The sequence below is a fragment of the Crotalus tigris genome, unplaced genomic scaffold, assembly GCF_016545835.1.
Source record: "Crotalus tigris isolate CLP2741 ecotype Arizona unplaced genomic scaffold, ASM1654583v1 scf7180000020062.1902635, whole genome shotgun sequence".
NCBI lineage: Eukaryota > Metazoa > Chordata > Lepidosauria > Squamata > Viperidae > Crotalus > Crotalus tigris.
The window spans coordinates 1350855-1365355 of record NW_024097841.1 but is presented as its reverse complement, the minus strand read 5'-3'; the positions used below and the strand labels follow the sequence as shown (position 1 = coordinate 1365355).

Below are 14501 nucleotides of genomic sequence, written 5' to 3'. Positions count from 1 at the left end.
TGGCATTTATGTGAAAGGAGAGATAGGACAAATATATATTAATGAAAAATTCTAGAGATAGCCAGTAACAACACAGAATGTCAAACCTATTGTTTAATAGGAAGCACCTAGCCCCTGCCAAATATTCATGGAAGCAGGATCTATCGATCTACTATATATATATATGTTGTTTTCGCGGGTGTTTGTATGTAGGTCTTTGGTTATTCGGGTTTTCTCCCACGTAAAATTGGAAGTGTCTTGGCGACGTTTCGACGAAGTCTCATTTGTCATCTTCAGGCTGGTGCTTTCGGCTTCGTGCTTCTAGGAGCAATGTGTGATTGTAGCTGTTTCCTCCTTTTAACTGCCAGGGGGGGTATGAACTGATTGAATGAGAGCTTGGCTGTGTTCTGATTGGATGGAGGTGTGTTCTGACTGGTTAGGAGCTTGGCTGTGCTCTGATTGGCTGGGGGGTCCCCCAGCCAATCAGAGCACAGCCAACCCCCAGCCAATCAGAGCATAGCCAACCCTCCAGCCAATCAGAGCACAGCCAAGCTCCTAACCAATCAGAACACACCTCCATCCAATCAGTACACAGCCAAGCTCTCATCCAATCAGTTCATACCCCCACTGGCAGTTAAAAGTAGAAAACAGCTACAACCACACATTGCTCCTAGAAGCACGAAGCCGAAAGCACCAGCCTGAAGATGACGAATGAGACTTCGTCGAAACGTCGCCAAGACACTTCCAATTTTACGTGGGAGAAAACCCGAATAACCAAAGACCTACATGTATGTATGTATGTATGTATGTATGTAGGTAGGTCTTTGGTTATTCGGGTTTTCTCCCACATAAAATTGGAAGCGTCTTGGCGACGTTTTGACGAAGTCCCATTCGTCATCTTCAGGCTGGTGTTTTCACCTTCGTGCTTCGAGGAGCACGTGCTCCTCCTCCTCCTCGAAGCACGAAGCTGAAAACACCAGCCTGAAGATGACGAATGGGACTTCGTCGAAACGTCGCCAAGACACTTCCAATTTTACGCGGGAGAAACCCTGAATAACCAAAGACCTACATACAAACACCCGCGAAAACCTCAGAAAAGAAAGAAGATTTCTTTCTCCTATATTTGGGCTGACAGGGTGCACATTCAAGGTATAAATATATACATATTTATAAATATTTATTTATTTATTTATTTATTTCTTGGTACAATAACATCATTGTCAGATTCACATGAGGAGATCTACCCTAGTAAGAACACAAAATCTTTACAATTTGAAAAAGGGGGTATTATGCTCCTACCCTTGCTAAGCCCCCAGGGAAGCTAATTAATGATAATCCACTTCAAAACCCAACATGTTGTTCCCTCAATCCATCTGTCTTTCTCTGTCACACACTCCACATACAAATATGTATCCACACATTGACAATATTTCAGTATTTCAAGTCAAAAGCTTTTTAGGGAAAAGTGGCACTGGGAAATTGTGTAGCCCCCAATGACATTTGCAAGGCTGCCAAAGTTTCTTCCCATCAGGAAGCTGGATCTTACCTGATCCAGGACAATTATTTCATCAGCATCAACCACGGTTGACAACCTGTGTGCAATGAAGATGGATGTTCTGTGCCTTACAATGTCTCTCATGGCATTCAGGATGTTCTGAAAAATTAAAACAGATTAGCAAATGAGTATGATTTAATCACACATAGAAACAAGCTGCCAGAAGTTCCAATGTCATAAACAAAGAAAAAAAGGCACAATTTGATGCACAGGTAGTCCTCAACTTGTTTGCTTAGCAACAACAAAGCCACAATAGATTTCCCCAGAGCTATTTATGACTCGTGTTTGAAATTACAGTGGCCGTATCCCCCCTCCCCCGTCACTTGACTGGATTTCAGGCACCTGGCAACTGGCTCACTTTACGACTGCAGTGTCCTGCGGTCACATCTCTGTAATTTGCTATGGTTTTTTTTTTTTTGGCCATTTTTCAGTGTTTACTTTTGGTTTCCAGGAAAAAAAAGACCCGCCTACTGGAGGAAATGGATTCATTTAATGACTGCATCATTTAAGAATTGCCAGAAAAAATGGCAAAAAAAAAAAATTAGGTCCATGATGCTTTGGTTTGTGATAGCAGCGAAATATGACTATAATTCTCGGCTCAGCTATGATTGTAAGTCAAGGACTACTTATATTTCATTTAATGTACATGCTATGAAAACTATGAAAACCACAAAAGAAAGATTCCTTCATTGTGAAGTCTAGATATCCCATGGGAAAAATCAGAGGAAACTTTAGTTTCTAAACGGGAGAAATGTGCCTGCTCCAGCAGTGATTTATTTTTTTGCTTCCTTTATAATATAGGAAGGCAACAGACAAGTTTTGCTTTCCCTTAAATGCCCTTTTGATTGCTTGTTGCACACTTTGGGGGGAAAGGAGTCGTATTTTACTAGCTGCTTTTAAAGTGCAGCTGTGTTGTGTAAACATTCAACTTCATTTGACAACCTCATAATAAATATAGCAAAATGAACGGCAACAAACAAGTAGAATAAACAAGCTCACTAAAAATTCTTATCATGATCAGTGAACAGAATCCAAGGAGATTTTTCTTGACAGGTGCATCTGCCTCCTTTTATTCTTCAGAAATGAACTGTGCATCAACCACCAACAGCCAGACCCTCTCGTGATCAGCAGTCCTGGTACGTCAAGTAACCTAACACAAGCAGACGTGGTGAGCTTTGGCTGGAGACAAGGCAACTAAAGGCAGTTGCCGGGAGTGCAAGTGTCCATGTATATATTATGAAGCTGCCACTGTGATGTCACAGCATCTGTATCACAACACCCTGATGCTTTACAGCCCTACGTGTGAATATAATTTGGTGCCAAATGGAAACATTATCCACAGTCAACTCTGCATCCCAAGAAAGGTGCATCAACAATGAGGATTCCACGGTTCTACGACTCAACATGCAAGAATAATTGAGAGGGCCAATTTTTATGAATATTAAGTGGCAACCAGCTGCTTTCCTTCAAATTAAAACTTCACCTCTTAGAGTGAGCAGGTCAAGCAATTCCAACTGCTCTGCTTAATACTTAATGCTATAATTTATTCAGAAGTGGGTTCGTTTCTCCGTCCAGTTCCAGGAAAGCCGGTTCTCCCACTGCTCCACCTTTGATCTTGGGAGCCTGGGATAACGAGATGTAGGACTGCAATAAAGATGTAGTGGGGGAGGGATGGGGGGAGGCAGCCTACCTCTTCTGTAATGGAATCTAAGGACGAAGTGGCTTCGTCATAGAGAATAATGGGAGGATTCTTCAAGATGGCTCTGGCTATTGCAATCCTCTGTTTTTCACCTCCTAAAAAAAAAAGAAAGGCACGTGCACATAAAGTCAGTGAAAACTATTTTGGCTTGGAAGACCATTCTGAAATGAAGGACACCAGAGAGCCATTGTGGCGGAGTAACAAAATAACAAAATTGGAAGCAACCTTGGTCCAACAGCCTGACGAGCAGGAAACTCTATGCCAGGGGTTCTCAACCTTGGCAACTTTAAGACTTGTGGACTTCAACTCCCAGAATTCCTCAGCCAGCTTTGAAGTTGAAGTCCACAAGTCTTAAAGTTGCCAAGGTTGAGAACCCCTGCTCTATGCCATTTCAATCAAATGGCTGTCCTTAAAATCCTCCAGTGTTGGAGCACCCACAACCTCAGGAGATAAGTCGTTCTACTGATGAATTGTTCTCAGGAAATTTCTCCTTAGTTCTAGGTTGGTTCTCTCCTTGGTTAGTTTCCATTCATTGGTTCTTGTCTTGCCTTCTGGTGCTTTGGAAAATAGGGTGACCAGCACTTTGTCTCCCCCCCCAAGGATTTTGGTGTCTTGGCATGTTCTCCAGCATTAAGGATACTCTTTGCTTCCACTCTTTAAGGCCAAAATTAAGCTATTTTTCTAGGCCACCATATTGCTGCATTATTACTTTAGATGTACAGCCTGTCTTTAAAAATTTAAAGTCCATTTCCGATTTGGAGGCCTTGGAAGTAATTAATGGTTATATCGGCATCTGCTTTCTTGTCCTACATGTCAAAGATCTGACAAGCTTCCATTTTAAAGTTTTCATGTTCCTGGTGATGTGCCCTTCTAACTAACATAGCCTTGTTTTAGCAAAGCCACTTTAGGAGGATAATAATCTCATTTCACTTTAAGCCTTAAGTGGCTGTCCTGAAGCTGAGCAATAAATAAAAATTGAACTAATCACCAAGATGTGATTTCTGCTTCTCACTTCCTTGATAACATGCTTACCCTGAAGTGTATTGTATTTGCTATTGCCAGTATTTATAAAAGTAATGGTTCCATAATGCAAGATCTTTTCACGGGTCTTCTTCCAAACTCTCTTCAAAGACCACCCATGACAATCTCAGGATAAATGGGAGAAGGAGTTCCTCAACTTGTTACTGAATCACTGTCTGGTTCTTGGAACAGTGTGGGAAGAGAATCATTTCAGATCCAATAGAATTATAAAGTCCTTCTGTTTAGGATACAACATGAATTCTGTGCACACAGCCATAGCTGCTTATACACTGTAAAATTACCATGAACTGTACCATCCTAACACATACACTTGCAAACAAAGTCCAGTTGCCTTTTGTCTGTCTGCCCATCCATCCATCCATCCATCCATCCATCCATCCATCCATCCATCCATCCATCCATCCATCCATCCATCCATCCGATCTAACACTACCTATCGCCTGTCCTTTCATCAGTTCCAACAAGGTTCTACACCAGTGGTTCTCAACCTGTGGGTCGGAACCCCATTTGGGGTCGAATGACCATTTCACGGGGGTCGCCAAACAACGCAGTCCGCCATTTTTTTTACCCTTTTCCTTAGCTGTGCTACTCCCTTTTGAAAATCAATAGAATAACTCTCTTGAATAGAGCCTAATTCTATTGGCTTTCAAAAGCCAATAGGAATTGTCCAGGCTGCCTCTGCCCTGCTGAGCCTGCCAAAAGTCCCATTCTGCAAACGGTGCTGCACCAGTTGAGTAGTCCTCAACTTATGACCGGTTGGGGGTCGCGGCATTAAAAAGGTTGAGAACCACTGTTCTACACGCACTTGCACTATTCAGGTGACCCTGAGGACACAGATAGACCTCCAAGTGGCCTCAACGACTCTGAGAAAGAATGCTAATGACCAGATGACTGCAAGGAATATAAATCATTCCATCCTGCACCATTCAATCAGAAATGAAGATGTTTCTTAGATGAGAAGCGAAATGTCTTCAAAGAAAAACAAGGAAGTCCAGTTGCCTTTTGAAAAAACACTTTTGGGACAACCAGGACCTGGATGACTGAGCATCTCCATAGATATTTGTTGGATTTATATAGTCGTCCACTTACTCTCAGAGACACTGGGAGGTTTACAAACAATAAAAAGCCCAATATAAAAAGAACAAGAACAATAACCCACTATTACAAACTCCTATGAGTCATATAATATAAACTTTTCCATAATTTCATTTACTAGTCTTGCATCTTTATTATTTTTAACCAATAACTCAAGGTGGCGAGTACACACAACACATCTTCCTCCTGCTAGTTTCCCCACAAGAACAACCTTGTGAGATGGGTTGGGCTGTAAGAGAACAACTGGTCCAAGGCCACCCAGCTGGTATTCATGGCTAAGGTAGGACTACAACTAACTATCTCCTGTTTTCTAGACTGGCTCCTTAACCACTAGACCAAACTGGCTGTATGAGAGTTATCACTAACTGTGATATGTCCAAAACATTTCACAGTATTTATAAAGTATCAGAATCCAATTATATTTCATCTCTAGTTATCAATTATAGAAAACCCCATTTCTGCCTTCTCTGGATTCTGCCATACGAGGAAGGGAAGGGGGTGAACAAAGGGGCTTTATGGCCCTCACTTCCTTCAGTATACTTCAAAGGAACTGAATTCATCCCCTCATTTGCCCAGAAAGCCTTGCCCCTCACTCGCATGCCCCAATATAACAGCGCACGAACCACAGATTCTAAACCAATAATGGCAGAGTCACAACTGGCAGCACCAGTAACCACAAGAACCCAAGCTAAATTAAAACCACAACTGGACAGCCAAACTGGAATTGAATTCAGAAAAAGTTTGGAAACAGACGAATGGTTCCAGAAAAACAAAAATGTGTGCACAAGGAGAGATGGGTTGCCTTGGGTAGGGGAAAAGTTATATATACCAACAACCCAAAGAGTCACTTTCATGCAGCTTTGCCATGACACAAAATCAGCAGGGCATTTTGGATTTGTAAAAACTTTACACTTAATTAAACAGCAATTTTGGTGGCCATCAATTAAAAAGGACATAGAAAGTTATGTAGCCAGTTGCCCAAAATGTGCCACTGCAAAGAGGTTGCAAGGGAAATTGCCAGGACTATTACAAACAGTGGCAAATCCCTCAGCCCCCTCGAAATAAATAGCCATAGATTTTATAGTGGAATTGCCAGAAAGCAATGGGAATACTGTTGTCTGGATAGTCACGGACTTGTTTTCCAAACAGGTGCACTTTATCCCTTGCCAAAAGATTCCCACTGCAAAAGCCTTAGCAAAACTTTTCATCCAGCACATTTACAGATTGCATGGGGCACCCCAACGCATCATCTCTGACAGGGGGGTGCAATTTACGTCTGCATTTTGGAAGGAATTTTTATCCCTCTTAGGAACCACTCAGGGCTGACATCTAGCCACCATCCACAAGGGAATGGGGGGGGGGGGGGCTGAAAAAATGAACTCCGTACTTAAGCAATATTTAAGATGTTTTCTTAGTTTCTAGCAAACCGAGTGGGCGGACTTACTCCCTTTTGCAGAAGTTGCCTACAATAATGCAGTCCACTCCAGCACAGGTTACACTCCTTTTCAAATAGCCACCGGTCAAAGTTTCAACCCCATGCCAGAATTAACCCCAAACGAACCAACGATCCCATCACTGAAAGAATGGATGGAAAAACTACAGAACACCTGGCTAATAGTTAGAAAAGCACTAGATGAAGCTAGGCAGGCATACAAAGCAGAAGCCGATAAAAAAAGGGTTGAGCCTACACCATTCATTATAGGTGAAATGGTGTACCTATCTACAAAATACCTAAAGTCCCTACAACCCTGTAAAAAACTTGGACCAAAATATATAGGGCCTTTTCAATTAAAAGAATCATAAACCCAGTAACAGTAGAATTAGAATTACCAAAAAATCTCAGGCAAATACACCCAATTTTTCATTGCAGCTTGCTGAAAAGAGAGCATCAGTCAGCTTTACGGCCAAAAATCCCCCCCCCACCACCTCCAATCATGGTGGAGGGCGAACAACACTTTGAAATAAAGGAAACCCTTGACTCTAGGAGATATCATGGAGCGACTCAGTACTAGTTGCCTGGAAACACCTCCCTCCCTCACAAAACGAGTGGGTCCATAAATGTCATGTCAGAGCCCCGAAGCTATTAAAGAAGTTTCACACAGAGTATCCTAACAAGCCTGACTAACTTTTATACCTGTTTTGTTTTCTTTCAGGTGGATCTGTCTTATTTTTGAGGGGGCCGGATGTCAGAATCCAATTATATTTCATCTCTAGTTATCAATTATAGAAAACCCCATTTCTGCCTTCTATGGATTCTGCCATACGAGGAAGGGAAGGGGGTGAACAAAGGGGCTTTATGGCCCTCACTTCCTTCAGTATACTTCAAAGGAACTGAATGTGTGTATTGCCAAAAGAGCTAACCATAAGAATGGGGCTATTGCCTTTCATGTAGTTTTCTTTGAAGTCTCCATCCAGCTGGCAGTAATGAAAAGGGGGGGGGAGTGTAATGCCTGAGACTGTCGCTGAAAGAGGGCGGTGATTGGGTGGGGCTACTGGGGAACCCCTTAAAACCTTGAATTGGAGAGCTTGGACCCCAAGTCCTGTCTAGAACGCCTGCAACCATTTTCTCTTAATAAAGGATTCCTGTTGGAAGAATTATTCCAAGAGTTCTGTCTTCTTAAGATGCAAAGTGGGGTGGGTCCTTACATAAAGTCAAGAAAAATCAGGTTTTAAATATACTCATAAAAATCACTTACAACATGTCTTGGCAATGCATTTCCAGTAATGTGATAAAATAAAGCGAGCGTTTACCATCTGTAATGTTCACAATAGTTATTGCATATCCTTTGAGAGAAACAGATTTCATTTCTGCAGTAGTGACCTTCCTGCAAACCTTCTCAGCATAAGTCAATGCTATAATTAAAAGTATAGCATTTGATTAAGAAAAAAATGGCCATTTCTTAAACTGAGTTACTGTGTGGCTGCAATTTCCAAGTTAGAAATTAAAAGTCCAGCAATAAACAAGAAAGACATTTGCCCTAATAAATGCTGAGCTTATATAAACAATGAATTACATAAATCATGAACAAATAACATTCCTCTCTCCTTTCTTAGTTCCCATATTTATAAAAGTACCAGAAAGAAATCTGAACAGATTTTCAATGGAGACCACTATCCCAGATTTAACTATCCTGAAAGATTCTGGCCTACAACTCTTGGCCTGATACTAGGAAATCTCCCAGGCCACCGTAAGATAAACAGCTTAACAGAAACTGGGTTTTCTGATTCCAGCATCATAGAGAGAGGGGACAGTAGTTCATTTGGAGGACAAGATTCCCTACCTCTCATCCAAAGCTTCCTTGAGTAATGAGTACCCAACAGGGCAGTATCCCTAGGAATTAAAGATTGCGAAGTCTCGAGAGATATTTTAGAAGTGCAATGTCTTTCAAAATATAATAGTTTCCACTTAATCAGAGGCTGCATATTAGTGGAGGTTGCTGCTCATTTTAGAGGTATGGGCCAATCATGGGAATACTAAGTTGATTCCATGAAATATGCAGCATTTGATTTCTATGCTTTCTTCCATTGTTATAATTGTGCTAGGCCAGTGGTTCTCAACCTTTCTAATGCCGCGACCCCATAATACAGTTCCACATGCTGTGGTGACCCCCAACCACTTATACATCACCGGGTACCAGGGGCGTGGCCAAAGAAAAGGGGAAAAAATGGTGGATGGCCTTGTTTGGCGACCCCCGTGAAATGGTCGTTCGACCCCAAATGGGGTCCCGACCCACAGGTTGAGAACCACTGTGCTAGGCTGTGAATGGAATTTGAATGGAACGTTCAATAGTCGGCATTGGGAGTTTATTTATTGTTTAGACAAATCATGCCTTTATTACTTTATAAGTAACTCAAGGTGGCAAACATCCCTAATACTCCTTCCTCGTCCTATTTCCCCCACAATAATAACCCTGTGAGGTGCGTTGGGCTGCAACAGAGAAGCTGGCCAAAGTCACCCAGCTGCCTTTCATGGTTACGGTGGAACCAGAACACACAAATTTAGCTCCACTCTTATCTGTGCTAATACTCCGTGTTAACACAGCTATACATCCTTCCAACAAATAATAAATTCTTCTGTTTGCGTCTTCCTCCAACCTATCCATACTAAAAAGATTCATAGTGATGCAAATTAGATACATAAATGATGTCCTAGGAGAATGTTACAGGATCCAGTCTAGGTCAGTTACTGGGACCAAAGGTTTAATCTTCTGAGCTTTTGGACTCATGCTGGAGTCCATCCTCAGGGAAATTTCTTTCTCACCAAAACGTGTTCTTTGGGCTATTCTATGGATAGTATTTATGTGGTGCCTGGTTGTGGGTCTTGTTTCCTTGTGCTGCCAAATCCTCGGCTCATAGAATAGCCTAAAGCAGACATTCTGTTGAGAGAGGCTCCCTGAGGATGGGATGATGATACTACTACTACTACTACTACTACTACTACTACTACTACTACTACTACTACTACTACTACTACTAATGTTACAAGGGACCTTGGAGGTCTTCTAGTCCAACCCCCTGCTCAGGCAGGAAACCCTATACCATTTCAGACAAATGGCTGTCCAGTCTCTTCTTAAAAACTTCCAGTATTGCAGCATTCACAATTTCTGGAGGCAGGTTGTTTCACTGGTTAATTATTCTGACTGTCAGGAAGTTTCTCCTTAGTTCTAGGTTGCTTCTCTCCTTGATCAGTTTCCATCCGTTGCTTCTTGTCCTGCCTTCAGGCGCTTTGGAGAATAGATTGACTCCCTCTTCTTTGGGGCAGCCCCTGAAATATTGGAAGACTGCCGTCATGTCCCCCTCGTCCTTCTCTTCATTAAACTAGACATACCCAATTCCAGCAACTGTCCTTTATATGTTTTAGCCTTCAGTCCCCTGATCATCCAGCATGAGTCCAAAAACTCAGAAAATTAAACCTCTGGTCACGGTGACCAACCCAGATTGGATCCTGCAAATTAGATGAAATTCTATTAGCACTACATAGCAACTACTTAAACAGTGATTTTTCCCTTCTTTCGATCATATATTTAGGCTGCGGTGTCAAAGAATCTTAGATAAAAATATGTTTTTTTCTACAATATGAGATGCAGATGCTTCTTTCATCCCATTTATGAATCTCACAAGGAAAATTAAACAGAATTATCCTGTGTTCTCTGTCACCACTGCCATCATCACTCTCAGCTAAATGTTGCCATTAAATAGTCAATTAAGAGACACACGTCAACCTTCAAAAAAGTTGGACATCTACAGCTTCCAATTTTGATTAGTATCAGTTGTGTCACGGGAAATCTTTACATACTTCCTTACACAGATGGACAGACAACAAGTTTCATCCAATCTCCCAGCAACCCAGAGACAGTGGGTCACTTTTTTCCAGGAGCGACTAAAGGGGCAAAGTAACCAAGATGAATGGTACCCGCTTTATCACTTGACCCAGGACAAAGAATCCTCTCTGACATTTTGGATTGAGAAGGAAATGAAAGATTTAAGGCACAAGCTGTTTACCCCTCAAGTCCCTTCCCCAAAGACTCATCCACCTGTGACTGACAGCTGCGTGGTCTACTGTACTCACAGCTACGATGATACCATGTTTGGTTGTCATCCTATGACATTGGGATGTGCCCTAGTGGCCCTTGGAGACATAACAATAACAACAAGAAGATGCAATCACTGGCTGCAAGACAGTTTTGTATTCCTCCATCTTTAAATCTGTGTAGCTACTGCTAATTGTCTCCATCTAATCCAGGGATGGGGAATGATGGTCCCTTTATGATTTGTGGACTTCAAGTCCCAGAATTCCTGAGCCAGCATGGCTTTATTCAGGAATTCTGGGCGTTAAAATCCACATCATAAAAGGGCCATCGTTCCCCATCCCCGATCTAATTAAACACACGGGGGAGGATGGCACAAAGAGCACACCCACTCTCAGTTCTTGATAATAAAGCTTTCTGAGCTGCTTCTGCAGAAGCATCAGACCAACTGCTGGATGACCATTTAATACTAAACTTGGCATTTATCTGTCTGCTAAGGAAGGTCAGGTTAGGAAAGCATTCGCTGAGGCAAGACAGAAAAACAAAGGTGCGGAGACCAGAGCCCCCCCCTCCCGATTTCCTTACCTGACAGTTTCAGACCTCGCTCGCCTACTTGGGTGTTGTACCCATTGGGCATTCTGAGAATAGCATCGTGAATTCCGGCTAGCTTTGCCACCGCATAGATGTCTTCTGCAGAGGCATTGATATTGCCATACTGGAGGTTGTAGAAGATGGTGTTGTGGAAAAGAACAGCATCCTAAGAAACACACAAACAAAACGATGCTTCTTAAATACAGGTAGTCCTCAACTTATAACAGTTCATTTAGTGACCGTTCAAAGTTACGGCACTGAAAAAAGGGAGCATTTTTCACTTAAGACCGTTTCGGCGTCCCCATAGGTCACCTGATCAAAATTCAAATGCTTGGCAATTGACTCGTATTTACGACGGTTGCAGTGTCCCAGGGTCACGGGATCCCCTTTTGCAACCTCCTGACAGGCAAAGTCAATGGGGAAGCCAGATTCACTTAGCAGCCCTGTCACTAACTTAGTAACGGCAGTGATTCACTTAACAACTGTGGCAAGAAAGGTTGTAAAATGGGGCAAAGCTCACTTAACCAAAGTTTAACTTAGCAACAGAAAGTTTGGGCTCAGTTGTGGTCAAATGTTGAGGACTGCCTGTACCAAATGCCGATCGGCAATGCAGAGGGCCTTTGCAAAGTCAACAGAGTTAGCTAATTTTTTCCAAAAAGCAACAGAGCTCCTGGGACATTGGAAGAGCAGGCAAAGATGCTGCTGCAAGGGCCGTTCTAACCCAAGCTAGGGTGGCCGAGAGGAAGAACACTCACCATAATTTCAACATTAATAGTTTCTCCTACTTAAGCGGGGGGGGGGGGGACTAGAACAGGGCTTTTCAACCTTTCCACCCATTGTATCACTTTTAGGATATGGCAACATCCGAATACCACCAGTCGCTAGCAAGGGGTCAAAAACTTGATGACAAAAAAAAAAGTGATAAAGTACAAGTAGTCCTCGACTTACAACAGTTCGCTTAGTGACTGTTCGAAGTTACAATGGCGCTGAAAAAAGTGCCCCCCAAGCCACAGCCGAGCAAGACACCTGCCTGCCCGCCTGCCTGGCGGCACTCTTCCTCCTGTCCGAGGTTTTCATTGCTGTGAGCATTTCTGTTGAGGATTGGCAGCGGGGGTGGGTTGGGGGGTGTTTGGTTTTTATTCCCCCCGTCTGCTGGATGGTCATGTACCACCTGCTAGGTGCCTTTGTACCACAGGTGGTACCCGTACCACTGGTTGAAAAGCCCTGGACTAGAAGACCTCCAAGGTCCCTTCCAGTTCTAGTCTATCCTATATTCTAACATTGCTTACAAAACAGCCTGGGAAGCTGACTTGGCAGGACAAGACTGTTGAGGATCTATATATCATTCAGATTTAAACTCCCAAAGACTCTAACTCAGGGCTTTTCAGCCAGTGGTACGGGTACCGCCTGTGGTACATTGGCACCTGGAAGGTGGTACGCGATCATCCTAGAAAAGAGGTAGTGGGGGAGAGGAATGAGCTGAACCGGTGGCAGCACCGCACAAGCTTGAGCGAGTGATGGCTGGAGCTGCAGGGCTGTGAGGGCTCAGCGGAAGCCCCAGGATCAGTGCCGCTTTCCAGCTGATTGGCGCTTCTTCAGGACTGTCAGGGCTCAGTGGAAGCGCCAGGATCAGTGCCAGGCTCCAGCTGGAGCTCGGCACTGATCCTGGGGCTTCCGCTGAGCCCAGAAGAAGCACCGATCAGCTGGAATGTTGCAGCATCTCCAGGGTCTTGTGATTTACATTCAGATGCTTGGCAACTGATTCATATTTATGACGGTCACAGTGTCCGAGAGTCATGTGAAGTGACCAAAACCTGCTGCAACCACCCAGCAGACGGGGAGAATAAAAACCAAACACCCCCCCCCACCCCAGCCCCGCTGCCAATCCTCAACAGAAATGCTCACAACAATGAAAACCTTGGACAGGAGGAAGAGCGTGGCCAGGCGGGCAGGCAGGTGTTTTGCTCGGCTGTGGCTGGGGGGGCACTTTTTTCAGTGCTATTGTCACTTCGAACAGTCACTAAGCAAACTGTTGTAAGTCAAGGACTACCTGTACTTTATCACTTTTTTCCTTTTTTTTTTTTTGGTCATCAAGTTTTTGACATCTTGCTAGGCGACTGATGGTACTCGGATGCTGCCATATCCTAAAAGTGGTACAATGGGTGGAAAGGTTGAAAAGCCCTGCTCAAACTGGCCTCTTGCCAAAAACAGCAAGCGAGGGCAAGGACCAATAAGACGAACCTGACGGGCAGCTGGCCTTTTTCCCCCTTGATAGAACGATCTGGATACAAGCAGTCCTCAACTTACGACCATTAGTTTGCCAACTGTTCAAAGTTACAGCGGCACTGGAAAAAAACCCTGATTTATGACCAGTTCTCAAACTTATGGTCAAATGATGAAAATTTGGGCACGTGGCAACTGGCACATACTTAGCCCGTTCCAGGATCATATGATTACAGCTTCCAACAAGCAAAGTCAATGAGGAAAACTGGATCCACTTAACAACTGCAGCTTAGCAGCCGTGGCCAAACAGGTTGTAAAACTGGGCACGACTCCTTTAACTTTGCTTAGCAACCAAAATTCTGGTCCTAACTGTGGTCGTAAATTGAAGACTGCCTATAGTCTTATTCAAACATTAATAAATTTTAGGTCTCTGAGATTTTTTTTTAATGCTTGGGTGCCATCATTCCACTTCTGAAATTAAAAAGACTAAAATAATAACATGCATGCTGCATCCAATGGAAAAAGGCCTCACATCAGTTTGTTTAGCGACCGTTCAAAATTACAACAGCACTGAAAAAAGGGACTTGTGACCATTTTTCACACTTATGATCGTTGCAGCCTCCCCAGGGTCATGGGATTTACCTTCGGATGCTTGGCAACTGACTCATATTTATGACGGTCGCAGTGTCCCAGGGTCACGTGATCCCCTTTGCGACCTTTTGGCAAGCAAAGTCAAGGGGGAAGCCAGATCAGTGGGTTACTAATTTAACAACTGCAGTGATTTACTTGA

The 14501-nt window shown here is 43.2% G+C and overlaps 1 protein-coding gene across 2 annotated transcripts in view; it reads right to left on the bottom strand.

The window, feature by feature from the left end:
- Nucleotides 1–14501, bottom strand: part of ABCB7 (ATP binding cassette subfamily B member 7) — an 84337-nt gene that overhangs the window by 15054 nt on the left and 54782 nt on the right. For both annotated transcript variants that reach the window (XM_039365354.1, XM_039365355.1), the window contains exons 13-15: nucleotides 11483–11654; nucleotides 3225–3328; nucleotides 1526–1633 (exon numbers count right to left, since the gene is read on the bottom strand). In XM_039365354.1, the coding sequence (XP_039221288.1) occupies nucleotides 1526–1633; nucleotides 3225–3328; nucleotides 11483–11654 (384 nt within the window). The remainder of the gene's footprint in view (nucleotides 1–1525; nucleotides 1634–3224; nucleotides 3329–11482; nucleotides 11655–14501) is intronic.